This window comes from Rana temporaria, chromosome 1, assembly GCF_905171775.1.
Source record: "Rana temporaria chromosome 1, aRanTem1.1, whole genome shotgun sequence".
Taxonomy (NCBI): domain Eukaryota; kingdom Metazoa; phylum Chordata; class Amphibia; order Anura; family Ranidae; genus Rana; species Rana temporaria.
Window position 1 is genome coordinate 623799344 of NC_053489.1, and position 22929 is coordinate 623822272.

Genomic DNA, 22929 nt, shown 5'->3' on the forward strand with positions numbered 1-22929 from the left:
TTACAAGGTGTAAACAGTTTACACTTTGTAAAAGCAGCCCTAATTTTACACATGCAACTTAATACTTACAGAGAAAAAACGAAGCATAAAAGCTTCGTGGATCTCCGTAAGTGCTAATTTGCATACCCAAAGCGGCATTTCGACGCGAAATGCCCCCAGCGGCGGATGCGGTACTGCATCCTAAGATCCGGCAGTGTAAGTCCCTTACACATGTCGGATCTTCTGTCTATCTATGAGAAACTGATTCTGTGGATCAGTTCCATAGATAGAAACAGGGATACGACGGCGTATCAGTAGATACGCCGGCGTATCCCTTTTGAGGATCTGGCCCATAGTTCCTGCAGATTTGTCGGTTGCACAACCATGATGCGAATCCAACCATGCCACGTTCAAAGTCACTGAAATCCCCTTTCTTCCCCATTCTGATGCTAGGTTTGAACTTCAGTAAGTCGTCTTTGTGTTACCAAGCAATAGTGCGGGTGTACCTAATAAAGTGTCCGGTGAGTGTATGCTCATTCCTGAATGTTTAGATATTTTTCTATAATCCCAGCAATAGGATGACCGTATAAACAAGTTGTTTTCAAAAGACACAAAGTAAAGGCCCATACACACGATCTGACTTTTTGACAACAAACTTCAAAATTAGCAAGTTTTCAAAAAAAAACAACCGTGTGTACGCTCCATCGGACAAACTTTTTCGGTTTTCATCAGACAAAAGTTCGCTCTGCAAACGGACAATCTTTTCGGCAACAAAAGTCCTACGGTGCAAAGTCCTATCGTGTGTACAGAAGTCCATTGAACTTTAGTCCTAAGTACAAACACGCATACTCAGAACCAATGTTAAAATCAACCAACAATAGCAGAAGTTGACCAAAGGGTGGCGGTAAAGAGCAGAAAAAACACGTGATTTTGGGAAAGTTTGCTGAAAAAGTCCTGCCATTTGTATGCATACCAAGTTCAGGCCCTTCAAACAAAAATCCACGGAAAAGTTTGTTTGAAGTCCTATCGTGTGTATGAGGATTTATATAAACAAAAAAATGAGACTGCTCCAGAAATGCCGCAAAAAAGATACTTGTTTTATTGGACAGTGATAGCCAACCATTATATACAAGTAAAAAACACCACAGTCTAAACCTCCTGTCCATGTTCTGCCTTGTTTTGTCCCGATGCATGTACCTTAAAATGTAACTCTTGCCAAAACATGTTTGTTTTTGTTTTTTTGAAGAGTATTGAATATTTAGAACCTGTCAGGTTTTAATTACTGAAATAAATAGGGATAATAGTGCGCTAAACCTAAATATTATTCTTATTTAGGTACTTATATAGCGCCACCAATTTACGCAGTGCTTTACATATACATTGTACATTCACATCTGAATATATAAAATACTCTGTGCAGAATAAATCAGTGCAAAATAAATGAGTGCAGCAATCATAAATATAAGTATAAACATTAATGTCCACATGCAATCCAAAGTATAAATGTAGGTTCTTCTGTGATGGCCGGCGCTACTTTAAATTTGAAGGGTAGTCAGAGATTTAACTACCTCTGACTGTATGTTTTTCACTAAATTTGGGCTTCTGTTCCAACCATGGCTGTGCTGTGAGTGGCCACTATTGTTGTCTGGGGTGTCGTTATCACTCCAGGCCAAGGGTGGCAGCAGTCGGGTCACAGTGTTTTGGGTATTCCCCTTTAGCAGCCAATCAGAGTGGAGAGAGAGAGGGAGTTGATCGTCCCGCTGTGCATACTGGGGGAGAGTACTTAAGGGACAGATGTCATTAGCCCGGGGTTGTCGTCGCCGATCTTGGCCTGTCGTCCCACCACCCCCCGTGTGTGGCCCTCATGGCCGGGGGTGCGTGTTCAAATGTTCCTGGCTCTGGGACCACATTGGTCCAGGGTTGTGATCTACTAAGTAGGCCTGGTAGTCTGACTGGGGCTACGTTTGCAGAGTGGTCCTGTGCTGTCTGTCCTGAGGGAGGAAGCAACTCGATGAAGAACCTGTCTTGGAGAGCACGGAGCACGAGGCTGGTATCTCAGGAGAGGCCTTAAACTTCATCAAAGGACGCACCATTACTGAGAGGCTGAGTGATGGTCTCCTATCAGTTCTGAGTTCACAAGAGTTTATTCAAGAGAGATCGGGTGCTTAATCCTGTGTTGAGAAGGATTCTGGACCGAATACATCTCCACCTTTGGGAAGGTCTGTGACAGAGACTTTGCTAAAGTTTCCGTGTGACACCCTGGCTGCTAGGCTGGTGAGAGAGGCCTATCCAGGTGCACAATACTCACTCTGGCTAGAGCTACGTTGCTGGAAGCAGGAGTGTTTCCGAAGAAAGTTTTACACCTGAACCTACTACCTATTACCCTTCCACCTCTTCAACTACTACTTTTATTCTTTTACCATGTTGGGTAAATAAAGCAAAGAAAAAGAAGCCTAAAGTGTGGACATTGAAGTTTCCCAACTCTCATCGTATACCCTAGACGGGCGAAGGAATAGAGGTAACATGCCGCCCAAAACAAACCAGCAGCTCCTTCAGGGGTAGTGCTACAAAAACGAATAATCAATCCTTTCCAGAATTCGTGCCACACATTAATAGGAACAGGTGATAAAGAAGATGGTTGTCACCGCCACCTTTATGTGCAATGCCTGCTCAACTCAATGAAAGACCCCCTCGGGTTTAAATCACACTTTAATATTAATCCAGATCATCCACATAGGAAGCAAAACACCAGCTGTTTAATCAGAGATCCTGACAATTCCTCCCAATACCATTTGGAACACCAATCCTCTGAGTTTAATGCTTCACACCTGATCTGGTGTCTTCTGCAGGTTCCCATTCAGAGCAGAAAACCGACAGGCAAAGACAAACTCCTCCAGACCAGCCAAGGTCAGACCCAGCAATCAGATCCTCCTAAAAAGTTCCTCCTTGGAGTCACCTTGTCCTCTTCAGTTTTCTGAATTGCACATTTCCTGCAGGAGAGAGAAAAGAGTAATTTTCTGTCTCCTGCAGGATATGTGCAATTTACAAACTGAAGAGGACAAGGTGACTCCAAGTGTGCTCCAAGGAGGAACGTTTTAAGAGGATCTGATTGCTGGGTCTGACCTTGGCTGGTCTGGAGGAGTTTGGCTTTGCCTGTCTGGCATTGCACATAAAGGTGGCATTGACAACTATCTTCTTTATCCTCTGTTCTTATTAATGTTTGACATGGATTTTGGAAAGGATTGATTACACGTTTTCATTACCGAAGAATCTACATTTAGAATTTGGATTGCATGTGGACTCGGTACATTAATGTTTATACGTTATATATATTTATGATTGCTGCACTGATTTATTCTGCACAGTGTATGATGTATGTCTTTTATAAATTTAGGTTTAGCGCACTATTATCCCTATTTATTTCATATATTATTTAGTGTCAGGTCACTATTTAAATAGTTGCAGCTGTTCCTTTTTTCAACTTATTCTCATAGCAGCACTTGTGTATTTTTATCATATTTAATTGCTGCCGGTATCTTTATGGACTAGATTTACCTTTGGTGGTGACAAAGTCATTATGATAGGAAGAAAGAAAAATCTCAGAGGGGAGCACTCCAAGGCTCATGTGTTTCAAACAGGGAGATTTTGACTTTCTTATGACCTGTACACATGATCCGAAAATCGGACGACAGATCGTCTGACTTTTTTCGCAAGTAGAGATTGAATAAGTCACGAAAATTCTCGTATGACAAACAAAAAATCAGAAGTGATGTCATGTGTTTTAATGTATTTGTATTTTATATTCGGATGACAACTATACTGACCAAACAAAAAAATCGCACGATCTGGTATCGTACAAGGAAAATTTTCATGCTTGTCCGATCAAATAATAACGGGTCTTGAAACATAACCATTCAAATAAAGAAACCATTTATGGATAAGTTATATACAGTCCTGATCAAAAGTTTAAGACCACTTGAAAAATGGCAAAAAATCATATTTTACATTGTTGGATCTTAACAAGGTTCCAAGTAGAGCTTCAACATGCAACACGAAGAAATGAGAGTGAGACAAAACATTTTTTGAGCATTCAATTTCATGAAAACAATGAATAAACTGATGTAGCGCCCCCTTTACTTTCAGTAAGGGCACTACGCTAAAGTTAGTGGGAGAATGAGAGAGGTAAGTTGCTCTCATTCTTGATTATGTTAAATTTGGCTGTCGCCAAATCTGGATTGTTCTGTGGGTCAGACTGCGTTCTAGGGATGCGGTACCATCCCTGGGCGGCAGGTGGCGCCAGAGAGGTCCAGGCGGAGCCGCTTTTTTCTAGCAGCCAATTAGAGGGGTTTTCCCTCGCGGGGCATGCTGGGGAGGAGTATTTCTGTGGCGGAAGCCGTTGTTCTTGGTTCTTCGCGGGTTCCTGGTTCCAGGTGCGGCACCCACCTTTAGGGTGTGCGCACATCGGGGCCCCCACCACTATGGTCTACCTGGCCTGGGGTCGCTCGCAACACGGAGTTCCTGACTCTGGGCGGGCCTGGGCCCTCATGGCCTGGAGCAACTGATGCTATCAGGGACCCCAGTGACTTACTTGGTCCCCAGCTCTACTGAACAGATCCTAAGCTACGTGCTGTGTGGTGGGGGATCGGCTCAAGGAGAACCCGGATGCAGGTTGTCTGAGAGACTTGAACTGAACGAACCATCGGGGATCTGGTGACCGGGACATTGACAGGTACACTTCAACTGTCAACCGGTGACCCCATTGTGATTTATTGGGAGGATTCGCTCTGCTGTTCACATTGAGCCTGTGGCAGAGGCCTCATCTGGCATCTTAATCTAATCAGAGCCAAGTCCGTGGCAGGGACTTGTTCCTTCTCAGCAACCTTAAAGTGGCACCTCGGCTGCCAGGCCTGTGGCAGGGGTCTGTCCGGGGGCACTTCACCCACTCTGGCTGGAGTGGCGACGAACTGTACTGTTGCTGAGAGCAGGATTGCTTTCCTTTCATCCAAGCCTGATACCGCAAAGTTCTTTACTTCATCAACCTTTTCAATCTACCTCAAGTTGATGTTGGTTGTGTTGGGCTAAGAAATAAAGCATTCAGAAAACCTTATCTACGAACTGGACATTCGATTATTGCTCTACTCACTACCTTCACCCCTAGACAACACATAGAGGTAACTCAATACGCCGATCCCAAAACAACCAGCGACTTCTGAGGGGGTAGCGCTACATGGAAACAGACTGTTTTTCAGCTGATCAAAAGTTTAGAACCACACCTCCAAAAAAAAACTAAACCCCCCCAAAACAGAAATCCAACTTCCAAACATGAACTCAGTAATGAGTAGCTCCGCCGTTATTCTTGATCACTTCAAAAATTTGTTTCGGCATGCTTGATGCAAGCGTTTCCATGAGGTGAGTGGGAACATTTCTTCAAGTGGTGAAGACAGCCGCACGAAGGCCATCTACTGTCTGGAACTGTTGTCCATTTTTGTAAACTTCCCTTGCCATCCATCCCCAAAGGTTCTCGATTGGATTTAGATCAGGGGAACAAGCAGGATGGGCCAAAAGAGTGATGTTATTCTCCTGGAAGAAATCCCTTGTCCTGCAGGCATTGTGTACTGTAGCGTTGTCCTGCACAGACGAGGGCCCTCAGTCATGAAGAATGCTCTCTGCAACATCTGGACATAGCCAGCGGCCGTTTGACGCCCCTGCACTTCCTGAAGCTCCATTGTTCCACTGAAGGAAAAAGCACCCCAGACCATTATGGCGCCCCCTCCACTGTGGCGCGTAGATAACATCTCAGGTGGGATCTGCTTGTCATGCCAGTAACTTTGAAAACCATCAGGACCATCAAGGTTACATTTTTTCTCATCAGAGAATAAAACTTTCTTCCACCTTTGAATGTCCCATGTTTGGTGCTCTCTTGCAAAGTCCAAACGAGCAGTTCTGTGGCGTAAAAGGAGACAATGTTTTTGAAAACGTTTTTTGTTTTTGAAGCCCTTCAGTCTCAGATGCCGTCTGATGGTTATGGGGCTGCAGTCAGCACCAGTAAGGGCCTTAATTTGGGTCAAGGATCGTCCAGTGTCTTGATGAGAGACCCTGCTTATGCAGTTCAGCAACCCGACCACGTTCAAAAAGGGAGAGTTTTTTTGCCTTTGCCATCACAACGTGTGACTACCTGACAGAGAATGACAATGAATCCACATCTTTGCACAGATTTGGCCTTTTAAAGGCATGTGGTCCTAAACTTTTGATCAGCTGAAAAACAGCCTGTTTCAGTTTTATTCGTTGTTTTCATTAAATTGAATGCTCAAAGTGGCCTTAAACTTTTGATCAGGACTGTATATAGAGGGTGAGGTGGAAGGTGCACTTCAGATATATTTTGTATTAGAAGGACAAAGAGTAGCAAATTGCAAAGGTATTCTAAACTATCCAAACACTTCCCATGACAACCTAGACCAGTGATGGTGAACCTTGGCACCCCAGATGTTTTGGAACTACATTTCCCATGATGCTCATGAACTCTGCAGTATAGAATTATGGCAAATGTAGTTTCAAAACATCTGGAGTGCCAAGGTTCACCATCACTGACCTAGACAGATCAGGATGTACTGTAGATGGGCAGCTTTAGTCACATCAATCATCCAGCATTGCTCCTCATAAATGTAGTATTTTTTTTTTTTTTTAATACCATGGCTGTTCAAAATTTTGCAGTTTGGTATCATACATTTTATGGTTCAGTAATATTGGGTTATTTAACTCCTGTGCTGCTATTTCCCCTTGTATTCCTTAAATACTTATAGCTAAGCTCAGTAGCCTGCTCATATCCCACATATTTGAATGATATAAATGTAGCGCCGGCCCCGTGGGGTTGCTACGTCATACAGCATCCACACATTTCACCCTGCTGCCTGACATACATTAGACATACTTCTCAGTCAATATACAGTCTCTTGCTTGTATTTGTTGTTTTTATTAGGAACTTGGTTAGGGAAAAGGGACGTGGGATGCCAATAGGATGAACATTGCTTGGCAGAAAAAAAGTAGCTGCGTCACACTTCTTAGCAGAGTAAAAGTAACTGAGCATATGGGGCCAGATCCTCAAAAGAGATACTCCGACTTAACTGCTGTTCAGTCTGTGTGTAACTTTGGAAACGATCCTCAAAAGGCTTTTTCCAAAGTTAGACAGAAGATCCGGCATGTGTAATTGAATTATATATCAGACAGGAGGCTTCATATCTTGCATTAAACTTTCTTTTTAATGCTCATAGCAGAAATGGTAACAGCTATTCATTTAATACAGAGAAAAAATTCTTCATAGGACTACAATACCCAGCAGCCCCCGGGGGCCCCTCCCCCCCTGTCATAGTGTCTATATAAGGGGCTGTCTGGATCTCCTCCTCCTCTTTCTTTCTGCTCATGGCTAAGATAAGTACCATCCATGTTTCTGTTAATGTCTTTACTGTATTTTATAATAAGCTGTATTTTATAATAATGTAATATGTTTATTTTATACTGACTTCAGCTTAACAACTTTCTGACTGGATTAACGCACTGCGCCGTTTGTTTGGTTCCCCAGCGCTAGAGTTCTCTTTTTCCTTCTCCTGTCAGAAGCCATTTGTCATCCCCTCAGTTTCCTCTCTCTCACCCTCACACCGCACTTCGCGCGCTTTCCCTTGTGGAGGGGCGCGGCCGAGAGACGCTGTTCCTCGGCACGCCTCCCTGCACCTGACATCCTATCAGATCCAACGGCCGTAATCTCGCGAGATTACGGCCGCGTTCGTGAGGCGCGATTCCCTGCATCTCTTTCCACCTCAGAGCAACGGTCGGAAGGAGCAGGAGCGCGCTGGGGACTGGCTGTCTAGTTTTCTTTCCCTCCACTGCCGCAGAACCTCAATCAGGACCGCAATCTCGGTCAGGTACCTCGGGCAGACTAGGGGGGGATCAGCTGGGCAATACTTGACCCTGCAACAGCCAAAACAAATTATAATTTTAAAAGTGTCACTACTTGCCTGTCAGTGATTTATCCCTGACAGGGATTATTGGTACTAACATTCCAAATTTAGATATTATGGCTACCGAGGGCAATGGCTCAGGCCTGGGCAATGAAGTGGTGGATTTGGATGCATCGCATCTGTTATCCACAAATCTCATACAAGAACTCATTACCAAGTCCATTCAGGCGGCCTTGGCAGTTAATACAACAGGCTCTGTCTCAGTGCCATCCACTTCGGGGTGCCCCCCGACTAAAGGCAAAGCTGCCCAAAAACTTAAGCACTTGTCAGTGCATTTCGACTCCCCGGCAGGGGAAGTTTACAATGTGCCCCAAGCAGGATCCAATCCGACCTGCCACACCCCGCACATCCCAGACCACACTCGACCCTTGGGCCCCAAGGAGACAACAAAAGGGCATAGATCCGCCAGGCGGATTAAACCAGACTCATATGACACGTCCGAGGACGAGTCTGAAATGTCTGATGGAGCCGAATCCTCGGATTCACTCACAGACGATGAAGAGGATGCAGGGTTTACGGCGATCCACCATGACGCCAATAATGACTTGCCACAAAACGCCATTGTAGACTCCCAAGGGCAATCATTATTTAATCCGGACGAGATATCTCATCCGCGTTCGGGGGATTGGGCCCCACTCCCCCATGTGGCCCAATATCTGGAATTATGGACCAGACGGTCCTTGGATAGGGTCAACCGCAACAAGCTGCGGTCAGAATGTCCCAGACCACATGTGGCAAACAAAGTGGCTATCACCCCTGAGATAGACCCGGTTCTGCTCAAATATTTGACGAGATCCGGGAAATATGCAAAGAAAGGGATTGAAAGGTCCTTCAAGGTTATCCAGGATCGCATACTGGATATCCTTGGCCCCCTCACGAAAATACTAAATTTGGCAGAACAGGCGGCCTCATCAGCCCAACCTGTTGACCTCACACAACTCAGGGGCTGGGCCCAGCGCGCTATATGCCTGCTGGGCACAGCTAATACAACTTGCTCAGTGGAGCGCCGCCGCTCCATTCTGATGAAGCTGGACCCTCAACTCAGCCATCTGGCCGAGAATGAACCGGGACCATCGGCAGGAGGCCTTCTCTTCGGAGACGACCTCATTAAAAATATAAATAAATTTGTAAGTCTCTTTTCAAGCCTGGACAAGGCACAGTCATCACTGAGAAAGTCCCAACCCGGCCGGGTTTTTGGGAAGGCCGGTAGAGGCAGAGGGCGATCTACCGGCCGCTCTGTTCAATACAGGCCCTACTCGAGACCTGCCAACCAGCAGTACACTCCTGCTCCACAGCCGTACGCCATGCCGATGGCTCAACCCGCACCCTTTTTCCCCCCACGGGGACGTCCCTGGAGAGGACGCGGAGGACGTGGATTTCCAAGGTCTAGGCCACCGACCGGTGAGTTTTATTCCATCTTCAATTCCACATACACGGGTGGGGGGCAGACTGATGTATTTTTTCCATGCCTGGTCAAAAATTTCGACGGATTCTTGGATCCTATCGACGGTAACGGGTTATCGGATAGAATTCCTATCCCTACCGACCCTCAATGTAATACCCCCCCCTATCCATTTTTCGGCCCAAAACATGGAACTGATCGACAAGGAACTCAAAGAGCTCCTGGCCAAGGGAGCGGTCCAGGAAGTAGACCCCCTCTCCCCCGGTTTCATCAGCAACATCTTCCTGGTGAAGAAGAAAGACGGCGGCCATCGCCCTGTCATAAACCTGAGGGACCTCAACCAGCATGTGGCATACCGCCATTTCAAGATGGAGGGTATCCACCTGTTACGCGACCTCCTATGGCCAGGAGACTGGTTGATAAAAATAGATTTAAAAGACGCGTACCTCACGGTTCCTATGCACAACGAATCTCAGTCATTCCTAAAATTTCTGTGGCAGGACCGAATGTGGCAGTTCACCTGCCTCCCATTCGGCTTGTCATCAGCCCCTTGGTGCTTCACCAAACTCCTCAAGCCGGTAATTGCCGCCCTGAGGAGCAGGGGGGTACGCCTAATTATATACCTGGACGACATGCTGATCATGGCACGATCCAGAACATTAGCCTCTCTACACAGCCAATGGGCGGTATCCTTGTTGAGGGAACTCGGCTTCCTCATCAACTACAAGAAATCAGTCCTGGAACCCTCCCAAGAGATGGAGTTCCTAGGGTTTCTTGTGGATACCAACAAGGCTCTCCTTCTGTTACCGAAAGCGAAACTGGCTCTGATTCGCAAGGAAATCAGGGCCACATTACGCAAGGGTCAGGTCTCCCTTCGTTTGCTGGCTCGCATAGTAGGCCTATTATCGGCCTCTATCCAAGCCATCTTCCCAGCTCCTTTACACTATCGCGCCTTACAGAGACTAAAAACGCTCCACTTACGACAAGGGCTACGTTACGCGGACGAGGTCCCGTTAAGCCCGGACGCTATAGAGGAATTACAATGGTGGCTTCGCCACGCCATCCAGTGGAACGGCAGGACAATTTTCAACTCCTACCCGGAGGTGATCATAGAGTCAGACGCGAGTCGCCAGGGTTGGGGTGCCCGGTGCGGTCAAATCACCACCGGTGGGAAATGGTCCGTGGAGGAAACACACCTCCACATCAATGCCTTGGAACTTTTGGCTGCATACTTCGCGGTCAAAAGTTTCCTCCCTCATACCTCCAACAAATGTGTACTACTACGCATGGACAATATTGCAGCAGTGCAATACGTCAATCGCTTAGGAGGCACGAAATCCAAGATCCTGGCGGATATCGCATCCGATTTTTGGCAGTTCTGCCTCTCCATCAATACCACCCCTATGGCGGAATACCTGCCAGGGATTTCCAACACCGTTGCAGACTGGAACTCACGCTACCTTACGGATTCCAGCGACTGGACGCTGGATCGTTCGGTGTTCTTGACGCTGCAAACTCTGTGGGGTCCTCTGCATACAGACCTGTTTGCCTCTCGCCTCAACCGGCAATTACCCCGCTTTTACAGTTGGAGGCCGGACCCAGAGGCATTGGCAGTGGATGCATTCCGACAATTTTGGGCGCGGGGGACACACTATGCGTTCCCCCCGTTCAACATGCTCACCAGGACGCTCCTTCAGGTGGCGACCCAGGTGGCGACGGTTGTGTTGATCACACCCTGGTGGCCGACACAACCGTGGTTCCCTCTTCTCCTGGGAATGGCGATCGACTTTCCCCGTCTACTCCCATTCTCACCTCATCTCCTATCGAACGCGACCCTGGGCTGTCATCCTCTGTTGAGAGATGGCAACCTCCCCCTGTTAGCGTGGTTGATCTCAGGCTCGGAGTCTCTGAGAACGCGTTTTCACAATCGGCTAGAGACCTCCTCGCCTTGGCCTGGGCCCCAGGGACTCGGTCGGCATACAGATCGGCCTGGACCCTGTGGGTTCGCTGGTGTGATCAACGGCAAATTGATGCCGTTCATGCACCTGTACCAGACGTAGTGAACTATTTAGCTGACGCGTACGAGGCGGGCAAGTCTTATAGCTCTCTGAATGTATACAGGTCTGCCATCTCGGCCTATCATTGTCCGGTGGAAGCGGCACCGGTGGGTAAACACCCACTGATCTGCAGACTACTACGGGGGGTAAAATATAATCGCCCCCCCCGACCTAGATATCATTCCACATGGGATGTCTCCCAGGTGTTACGGCTCTTCACTTCTTGGGGGGAAAATGATATCCTCTCGTTGAAGAACCTTTCTATCAAGCTTTCTACCCTTTTATGCCTTATATCCATAAAACGGGTTTCAGATGTTAGGGCATTAGACATCTCCCGGCGTCATTTTTCACCGGAGGGTGTACGGTTCTCTGTGGTTCGCCGTACGAAAACAGGGATCCATACAGTGTTCTACCCCTTTTTTCCTGACCATCCACACATATGTGTGGTTCGGTGTTTGCAGCACTATGAAGCTCGGACGGCGACCCTAAGGTCAACAAACCAGAGTCAATTACTGGTTTCCTATGTGAAGCCGCATCTCCCAGTTTCCACGGCTTCATTGGCCAGGTGGGTGAGATCGGCCATGGAAATGGCCGGGATCGACACCTCGCTTTTCGGAGCTCATTCCACCAGGGGCGCTATGGCTACCAAAGTAGTCACCTCGGGGGGTTCCCTCGCGGACCTTCTACTGGCGGCGGACTGGTCGTCGGAAACGACTTTCAGACAGTATTACTTCCAACCCTCTAACCATGTCTCCTCCTCAATACTCTAATATATATTGCATGTACTGTATTAGGTGGTTAGCTTTAAACATGCAAGATATGAAGCCTCCTGTCTGATATATAATTCGGGATTTTCCTAGTAAACATGACGGTAAATCTGAGTTATATGAGGACAGGAGGCGATTATCTTCCCACCCTACCCACCCCATCATGATATGTTTTATCTTTCAGGTTACTGATGGGTGGAGTCTACGCCTACGCGGACGTTGAGAAGCAATCCGGAGTTCCCGTATGACGATTCTCTGTTTTTTGTTCCAGTTGAACACTGTTCAGATCGCATAACCAACACCCAGGTGATGTTTGTTGCTACGGCCCGTTTGGCCCTGTTCTCACCATCGACGGAAGTTTCCTCGATACCAGCGGGAAGAGATCCTCAAGGATAGACCTACGTGATGTTCCGTGATTATCCAAGATCGCATAAAGAAAGAGGAGGAGGAGATCCAGACAGCCCCTTTATATAGACACTATGACAGGGGGGGAGGGGCCCCCGGGGGCTGCTGGGTATTGTAGTCCTATGAAGAATTTTTTCTCTGTATTAAATGAATAGCTGTTACCATTTCTGCTATGAGCATTAAAAAGAAAGTTTAATGCAAGATAATCGCCTCCTGTCCTCATATAACTCAGATTTTCCGTCATGTTTACTAGGAAAATCCCGAATTACACTGCCTAATTTTAGGATGCAGTACCGCATCCGCCGCTGGGGGCATTTCGAGTCGAAATGCCGTTGCTAGTATGCAAATTAGCACTTAAGGCGATCCACAAAGCTTTCTAGCTTCCTTTTTGCGCCGTAAGTGTTATTTTGCAAGTGTAAAATTAGGGCTCGTTCTACAAAGTGTAAACTAGTTACACCTTGTAAAAGCCCATTCCAGCGACGGCATTTGGTATGCTTTCCCGAGGGAGAACTCCACGCAGGGGCGTACCTAGAGCATTTGGCACCCGGGGCGGATCCTAAATCTGGCACCCCCCCACCTTAAAATGTAATAATGTAATGTCCCAATGTGTCCCCTGCACACCTCTGCATCCTTAAATATCTCTTTGTCACTACTGTGTACCCCTCTCCACAACTGCACCTCTGGACCCCTTTACATTAACATTACACAGCACCCCGCACCTCTAGACCCTTTTACATTAAACAGCACCCTACACCTCTAGACCGTTTTACATTACACAGCACCCTGCACCTCTAGACCCTTTTACATTACACAGCACCCTACACCTCTGGACCCTTTTACATTACACAGCACCCTACACCTCTGGACCCTTTTACATTACACAGCACCCTATACCTCTGGACCCTTTTACATTACACAGCACCCTGCACCTCTAGACCCTTTTACATTACACAGCTCCCTACACCTCTGGACCCCTTTACATTACACAGTACCTTGCACCTCTGGACCCCTTTACATTACACAGCACCCTGCACCCCTGGGCCCCTTTACATTACACAGCACCCTGGACCCCTTTACATTACACAGCACCCCGCACCTCTGGACCCCTTTACATTACACAGCACCCTACACCTCTGGACCCCTTTACATTAAACAGCACCCTACACCTCTGGACCCTTTTACATTACACAGCACCCTGCACCTCTAGACCCTTTTACATTACACAGCTCCCTACACCTCTGGACCCCTTTACATTACACAGTACCTTGCACCTCTGGACCCCTTTACATTACACAGCACCCTGCACCCCTGGGCCCCTTTACATTACACAGCACCCTGGACCCCTTTACATTACACAGCACCCCGCACCTCTGGACCCCTTTACATTACACAGCACCCTACACCTCTGGACCCCTTTACATTAAACAGCACCCTACACCTCTGGACCCTTTTACATTACACAGCACCCTGCACCTCTAGACCCTTTTACATTACACAGCACCCTACACCTCTAGACCCTTTTACATTACACAGCACCCTACACCTCTAGACCCTTTTACATTACACAGCTCCCTACACCTCTGGACCCCTTTACATTACACAGTACCTTGCACCCCTGGGCCCCTTTACATTACACAGCCCCCCCCCCCACAGCTCTGGACGCCTGTATATTACGCAGACACCCCCCTAACAGTTATGGACCCCCTGCATGTTACACAGACCCCCCTACAGTGCAGACACCCCCCCATTCAGTGCAGACCCACCCCCCTACAGTACAGATCCCCCCATTCCGTACAGCTTCCCCCCTATTCAGTACAGCTCCCCCCTCCCATTCAATACACATCCCCCCCACCATTCAGTACAGATTCCCCCTCCCCCTTTCAGTACAAGCTCCCCCCGTCAGGACAGATTCCCCCCCCTTAAGGACAGATTCCCCCCATTCAGTAGTACCATAATGTACCTCATGATCGGGACATGCACAGACAGACATGCACAGACTGGTCTGGTCCCCTCCCCCTGTGTAGACATGCAGGAGGAGGGGGAGGCGTCTTTACACTGCTCGAGTCCAGCCCTGGCCGAGACTGATCAGAGCCACGACCAAGGAAGCAAGGGCGGGATCCGACGGGTGTCACTCAGGTGCAGCTCACACCCCCTCAAAGCGAGCCACTACCTACTTCTGTCATCACACGCCGCTGCCTCAACCCGCGGCGCCAGCTCAGCCTCACTGTCTCCGCTTCCGTCGTGGAGGGGAGCGGGGGTTGGTGCCTGCAGCTGCCTAAATCTGCCTCACTATCTCCGCTTCAGTTGCGGAGGGGGGCGCCTGCCGCTGCGCTGCCTAAACCAGCCTGATGCCTCCGCTCCAGTCGGAGGGGGGGCGCCGGCCTGACACCCCTCCCAGCGTGTGGCACCCGGTGCGGCCCGCCCCCCTCGCCCCCCACTTAGTACGCCTCTGACTCCACGGCAATTTGTAAAAAACAAAACCGGCATGGGTTCCCCCCCAGGAGCATACCAGGCCCTTAGGTCTGGTATGGGTTGTAAGGGGACCCCCCCTACGCCGAAAAATTGACGTAGGGGGTCCCCCTACAATCCATACCAGACCCGTATCCAAAGCACGCTACCCGGCCGGCCAGGAAGGGAGTGGGGACGAGCGAGCGCCCCCCCCCCCCCTCCTGAGCCGTGCCAGGCCGCGTGCCCTCAACATGGGGGGGTTGGGTGCTCTGGGGCAGGGGGGCGCACTGCGGGCCCCCCCACCCCAGAGCACCCTGTCCCCATGTTGATGAGGACAGGACCTCTTCCCGACAACCCTTGCCATTGGTTGTCGGGGTCTGCGGGCGGAGGCTTATCGGAATCTGGGAGTCCCCTTTAATAAGGGGGCCCCCAGATACCGGCCCCCCACCCTAAGTGAATGGATATGGGGTACATCGTACCCCTATCCATTCACCTGGAGGCAAAAAGTAAAAGTTAATAAACACACAACACAAGGCTTTTTAAAATATTTTATTATTCTGCTCCGGACGCCCCCCCTGTCTTCGTTATTAGCTCAATTACCAGGGGGGGCTTCTTCTTCCGCTCTCCGGGGGTCTTCTCCGCTCTCCGGGGGGGGTTTCTCCGGACTCCGGGGGGCTTCTTCCATCTTCTCCCCTCTTCCGCTCTTGACTCGGCGAACCCCGGTTCTTCTGCAGCTCTCCGGTGCCTTCTTCTTCAGCGCTGGCTGCCTGCTATGTTTGTGTGTTAGCTCGATTTCAAACAGGCAGCCGGCGCGGTCTTCTGTGACGTCAGGGTCTTCTGGTCTTCTGTTCTTCCGATGTTGCCTCGTCGCCTGTTGTCGCTGTAATGATGGAAGCGCGCCTTGCATCACATTTATATAGGCATCACCGTCCCATCATGCTCCGGCAGGTACCCACGTGGTGGGTGCCTACCCACGTGCACCCACCACGTGGGTACCTACCGGAGCATGATGGGACGGTGATGCCTATATAAATGGGATGCAAGGCGCGCTTCCATCATTACAGCGACAACAGGCGACGAGGCAACATCGGAAGAACAGAAGACCAGAAGACCCTGACGTCACAGAAGACCGCGCCGGCTGCCTGTTTGAAATCGAGCTAACACACAAACATAGCAGGCAGCCAGCGCTGAAGAAGAAGGCACCGGAGAGCTGCAGAAGAACCGGGGTTCGCCGAGTCAAGAGCGGAAGAGGGGAGAAGATGGAAGAAGCCCCCCGGAGTCCGGAGAAGCCCCCCCCGGAGAGCGGAGAAGAAACCCCCCCCGGAGAGCGGAGAAGACCCCCGGAGAGCGGAAGAAGAAGCCCCCCCTGGTAATTGAGCTAATAACGAAGACAGGGGGGGCGTCCGGAGCAGAATAATAAAATATTTTAAAAAGCCTTGTGTTGTGTGTTTATTAACTTTTACTTTTTGCCTCCAGGTGAATGGATAGGGGTACGATGTACCCCATATCCATTCACTTAGGGTGGGGGGCCGGTATCTGGGGGCCCCCTTATTAAAGGGGACTCCCAGATTCCGATAAGCCTCCGCCCGCAGACCCCGACAACCAATGGCAAGGGTTGTCGGGAAGAGGTCCTGTCCTCATCAACATGGGGACAGGGTGCTCTGGGGTGGGGGGGCCCGCAGTGCGCCCCCCTGCCCCAGAGCACCCAACCCCCCCATGTTGAGGGCACGCGGCCTGGCACGGCTCAGGAGGGGGGGGGGGCGCTCGCTCGTCCCCACTCCCTTCCTGGCCGGCCGGGTAGCGTGCTTTGGATACGGGTCTGGTATGGATTGTAGGGGGACCCCCTACGTCAATTTTTCGGCGTGGGGGGGTCTCCTTACAACCCATGCCAGACCTAAGGGCCTGGTATGCTCCTGGGGGGGGAACCCATGCCGGTTTTTTCTTTGAAAATTGGCATGGAGTTCTCCCTCAGGAATGCATGCCGCTGTCATTTTTTTTTTCCCCGACGCAACTTTAAGCCGTCGCGATCCTCAAAACTCGGCGTAACGTAACTTCGCGCATGCGCAGTACGGCCGGCGCGGGAGCGCGCCTCATTTAAATGGGACTCGCCCCATTTGAATAGGAACGCCTTGCGCCGGCGGAATTTTAGTTACACAGCCTGAAATTTCTAGATAAGTGCTTTGTGGATCAGGCACTTAGGTAGAAACTTTAAGGCAGTGTAACTTAAATTGGATTTTTTAAGTTACGTCAGGTTTTTGTGGATCTGGCCCATACTTCTTAGTAGAACAAAAGATGGTTGATTTGAATCTTGACAGTCTTTACCTCAGCACACTACTTGGGAGCTCTTACTTAACTGTCCAACTTTAGTCTTGTGTCATGCCATCAGCACATGACTAGGCCTCACTCTGAATAAGTCCCAGTGTCTTTCCTTGATAGCCCATTGAAGGCCGGGGTCTGCAGTACCCCTTTGTGGTAGCAACCGATTTGATAGAGAAGAATAGATGTAGATGGACTACTGATCCCAGCAAGTCCGATTACAAATCCTGCCGCCCTCCTGACTGCAGAGACTTGACACAAAACTCGCACAGTATCTCCCTCTGGCTCTAAATTTAGCTCCCCTGGCATGTCTCTTCCAAAGCTTTCCACTCACCGACACCTGTCTTGGATCCTTTCTGAATGACTTTACTCTGGACGTGCTGACCAACTGTTCTTCCAGCTCCTGTCTTACATGACCATGTAAGGAGAGGCTCCCTCTCAGCTCCCGAGTTCCCTGCCTGAGGTACAACCCCCCCCCCCCCGAAAGGGGGTTCCCTTAGACACGACAGTCTAACACTCCATCATTCAGTTCACCCAGCCGACAACTCTTCCCCAGCAGGCTGACCATGGGTATATATAGGAGGCCTGCCCCCTGCCAATTCTGCCCCTTTTCCAGAACCTTCTCCCTGTAAACAGAGGAGGCGCCCAAGAGACCCATGTCAGTCACCTACTGCTACACTGAACCACTCCCTTGACCCTAGATCAAAACAAACAGCATAGGCCTGCTTAAATTTAGCTGACAGCTTACACAAAAACCTACACTAGCACCTACCTACCTAAGGTAGTGGGTGCTACATAAAGATAATATATATCTATATATAGATCTAGATATATATCTAGATCTATATATAGATATATCTCTATATATATATATATATATATATATATATATATATATACATATATATATATATACACATATATATATATACACATATATATATATATACACATATATATATATATATATATATATATATATATATATATATATATATATATATATATATATATATATACATATACAGTACAGACCAAAAGTTTGGACACACCTTCTCATTCAAAAAATTTTCTTTATTTTCATGACTATGAAAATTGTAGATTCACACCGAAGGCATCAAAACTATGAATTTACACATGTGGAATTATACATAACAAAAAAGTGTGAAACAACTGAAAATATATTTCATATTCTAGGTTCTTCAAAGTAGCCACCTTTTGCAGCAGACACATCTCTAGAACTGTTAAAGCGGTTGTAAACCGCATAAACTTTTTTTTTTTCCCCCCAAACCTGCAATGCAAAAGGCATAATAGGCTAGTATGCATCGCATACTAGCCTATTATGAAATACTTACCTCGGAACGAGGTGTGTACCACTTACCTGGTCCACGCCGAGCAGGATGTCATCTTGCTCCGGCGTGTCTTCCGGGTATCGCCGCTCCAGCGCTGTGATTGGCTGGAGCGGCGATGACGTCACTCCCGCGCGTGCGCGCGGGAGATTTAAAATCGGCAGGGTCCGGCGATGCCGGTCCTTCAGCCGTGGAGTCCCCCCTGCGCATGCGCCGCCCGCATTGCGGGGGTAATATCTCCTAAACCGTGCAGGTTTAGGAGATATTATCCTTACCTACAGGTAAGCCATGTTGTAGGCTTACCTGTAGGTAAAAGTCCAAATAGTGGGTTTACAACCACTTTAAGAGGAGACTGTGTGAATCAGGCATTCATGGTAGAATATCTGCTAGGAAACCACTGCTAAAGAAAGGCAACAAGCAGAAGAGACTTGTTTGGGCTAAAGAACACAAGGAATGGACATTAGACCAGTGGAAATCTGTGCTTTGGTCTGATGAGTCCAAACTTGAGATCTTTGGTTCCAACCCCCGTGTCTTTGTGCGACGCAGAAAAGGTGAACGGATGAACTCTACATGCCTGGTCCCATCACACCTCCTCCTCCATGAAGCATGGAGGAGGAGGTGTGATGGTGTGGGGGTGCTTTGCTGGTGACACTGTTGGGGATTTATTCAAAATTGAAGGCATACTGAACCAGCATGGCTACCACAGCATCTTGCAGCAGCATGCTCTTCCATCTGGTTTGCGTTTAGTTGGACCATCATTTATTTTTATTTTATTTATTTATATATATATATATATATATATATATATATATATATATATATATATACACACACACAGAGCTACTCCTTCTATAATTATCATTGAGTGAGTGGGTGAGTGAAAAACCTATATAGCGCTACACATGCGAACTGAATCGCCTCAGGGCGCTTGGTATCCATTTCCTTCTATTTTTTGCCTTCAGAATAGGTGGGTTTTGATTTTTTTTCTGAAGGCCTGGTGATTCACTTCCGTTCGGATACATGTTGGTAATGCGTTCCACAGTCGAGGTCCTTGGACTGCAAATCTTCGTTCACCTTTGGACTTGTAGCGGGCCTTAGGCATTTGAAGTAAGTTTTGGTTAGTAGATCGGAGAACGCGATTGGGGTTGTGGCATTTAAATTTTTCACATAGATATTGGGGCGCACTTCCTTGTACACATTTGTGTGTCAGGCAGAGTGCCTTAAACGTAATTCGATCTTTTACGGGCAACCAGTGGAGGGACCTGAGGGAGGGCGAATTTGATTCCCAGGGTTTTTTTCCTGTTACAAGTCGTGCCGCCGTATTCTGGACGACTTGTAGATGAGCAATTTGGTATTTTGGGAGTCCGAGGTAAAGGGCGTTTGCATAGTCAAGTCTGGAGTTTATTATTGTTCCCACCACGACTGCTGTGTCTTCTTTTGGGATGAGGGGAATGAGTCTACGTAGCAGACACCACAGATGGTGGGATCCGCTGACTTCTGAACATATTTGTGCATCCATTGTCATGTCGGTGTCAAATGTGACTCCGAGACTTTTGACTTTGGTGCTAGGGGGTTTGTCCCAAAATGGGCGGGGGCGTCCATGTTGTTGTAGCAAGTCTCTTTCGGTTGGTGTGGAACTGAAGAAGTTCTGTTTTTGATCCATTGAGTTTAAGGTAACTCTCCATCATCCAATTCTCTATCAAAGTAAGGCATTTCTCTAGTCCGAGATAATGATCATTTTTGTTACTGTATACTGGCCATTTCCTGTTGCCTCCAAGAAAAACTGCTATTAGAAGATTAGTTAGAAGTTTGTCTTCCTGTAATTGCTATTGATTGTTTTTTGAGAAGGCCCGGATCTAGGAGGGTGCTGGGGTGGGATGCTCTCCCTAGGTTTTAGTTCTGCGCCCCCCCCCCCCCCTCCAGGTCTCCAAGGGTGTATAACTAATCCATGAGGCACTCTGGTGAGGTAAATTTAATGTAAGGTGGATTCTGATGGGGACATTTGATGTAAGGGGGTACTCTGTTAGGGACAATTATTGTAAGGAGGCATTCTGATGCAGACACTGGATGAAAGGGGGCACTCTTTCTCCAGATACCCAAAGCCAGATACAAGTCCAAAGGAGATCGAAGATTTGCAGTCCAAGGACCCCACCTGTGGAATGCACTACCAACCACCATCCGACTGGAGTCGGACCACTTGGCCTTCAGGAGAAGGATTAAAACCCATCTCTTCTGAGGTCAGGGGGTTCCTTACCCATGAAATGGATACAGCGCCCAGAGGCGATTCAGTTCGCATGTGTTGCGCTTTACAAGTTTCTCACTCACTCACTCTGAGGATAGCTTGAATGGGACACCTGATGTAAGGGGGCATTAAGTCTACAGATACAGAACTACTGTGCAGATAGCCATGTCAGGTTGACCATGCAGATAGAGATAAATAATCTGCTTTGAAAAGACATGAGAGGTCTACAGAGTTATTCTAACACTAAAATTGTTTGTTCATTTGTTTGGATAAAGTTAAGAAGGGTTAGAACCTCTGGCAGGCTTTCATTGATGTATGTGTTCCAATTGAGAAAATATTTACTATGTGGTTACTAGCGAAACATCTGTACAGTTTCAATTGTGTTATGAAGATGTCTCCTACTGGACCTATTGAGATATAGGGAACCATGAATACATTCCAGAGATTCTAACACTTTACTATGCTATCCAAAACTCAAAATAACAAGTCTTTACTGTATTACTGGTTGATGTACAAAGAGCCGGATTGTGAGTTTGCTCTTGCTAATATTCTACTTCTACTCTAGCTGAGACAAGATAAGATCTAAAGTCCATTATGTGCCTTGTTCCCTCACACTTACATTACAACTCTTTGTTTTAGGTCTGGTGAGAGGTCCATGAAGAAAAGGAAAGTGCACAGTTGTAGCTTTCAGAAGAAGTTGAAGGTCATGGAGAACATGTTGGAGGAACAGAAGCGGTTGAGCCGGGCAATGGAGGAAACCTGCCGGGAAGTACGACGGATTCTGGACCAACAGAACATCATCCAAGTACAGAGCTTGCAGCTCCAGGAACGAATGATGAACCTCCTGGAGAAGATGGTCTCCAAATCTGGACCATGACTGGCTCCACATACTGGTTTTGTAAATCTACAGCTTCCTATGGACAAGCTGCATTCCATCCTGTCATTGTGGTTTCCATTCATATACATTTTGTGTGGATGGTTCTCATTGGATGATGGGATCAAGATCAGATGATTAGACTTTTCTCTGAGTGCCTCCAATGGACCACATGTAAAACAATGTTCTGAGGATAGCGAATGAAACTACCTGGACATATGGGGCTAGATTCATGTAGGGGGACGCAAGTTTGTGCGGGCGTAGCGTATCCTATTTACGCTACGCCTCCGCAACTTAGACGGGCAAGTGCAGTATTTACAAAGCACTTGCTCCGTAAGTTGTGGCGGCGTAGCGTAAATCTGCTGGCGTAAGTGCGCCGAATTCAAATTGTCAAGAGGTGGGCGGGTTTTATGTAAATAAAACACGACCCCACGTAAATCACGTTTCTCACGAACGGCGCATGCGCCGGCCGTGAAGTATCCCAGTGCGCATGCTCCTAATCACGTCGCAAATAGTCACTGCTTTCGACGTGAACGTAATTAACACAAAGCCCTATTCGCGAATGACTTACGCAAACAACGTACAATTTTTAAAATTCATCGCGGGAACGACGTCCATACTTAACATTGGCTATGCCTCATAGAGCAGGAGTAACGTTACGCCGGAAAAAGCCTTACGCAAACGACGTAAAAAAAAATCCGCCGGGCGCACGTACGTTTCTGAATTGGCGTATCCAGCTCATTTGCATATGCTACGCTGAATTCGACGGCAGCGCCACCTAGCGACCAGCGTAAATATGCACCCTAAGATACAACGGCGTAAGAGACTTACGCCATTTGGATCTTAGCCTAATTTTGGCGTATCTTGCTTTCTAAATACAGAAAGAAGATACGCCAGCGCAGATTTGAATTTACGCGGCGTTTCTTTAGATACGCCGGCGTAAATTCTTTCTGAATCTAGCCCATAGTGTATAGGGATTGATTAAATCCCTTCATTACTGCTGCCTTCGCCTTCTTTATTTATTTTGAATTGCTTTTGATTATATCATTGGATTATTATTTGACTGCAACTAGCAAAA

General features: G+C 47.9%; 1 protein-coding gene across 1 annotated transcript in view; it reads left to right on the top strand.

Moving 5' to 3' along the window:
* Positions 1 to 22145, top strand: part of MSANTD1 (Myb/SANT DNA binding domain containing 1) — a 47843-nt gene extending 25698 nt beyond the window's left edge. The window contains exon 3 of the mRNA XM_040335345.1: positions 21617 to 22145. Within this exon, the coding sequence (XP_040191279.1) occupies positions 21617 to 21854 (238 nt within the window). The 3' untranslated portion in view covers positions 21855 to 22145. The remainder of the gene's footprint in view (positions 1 to 21616) is intronic.
* Positions 22146 to 22929: the final 784 nt, after the last annotated feature.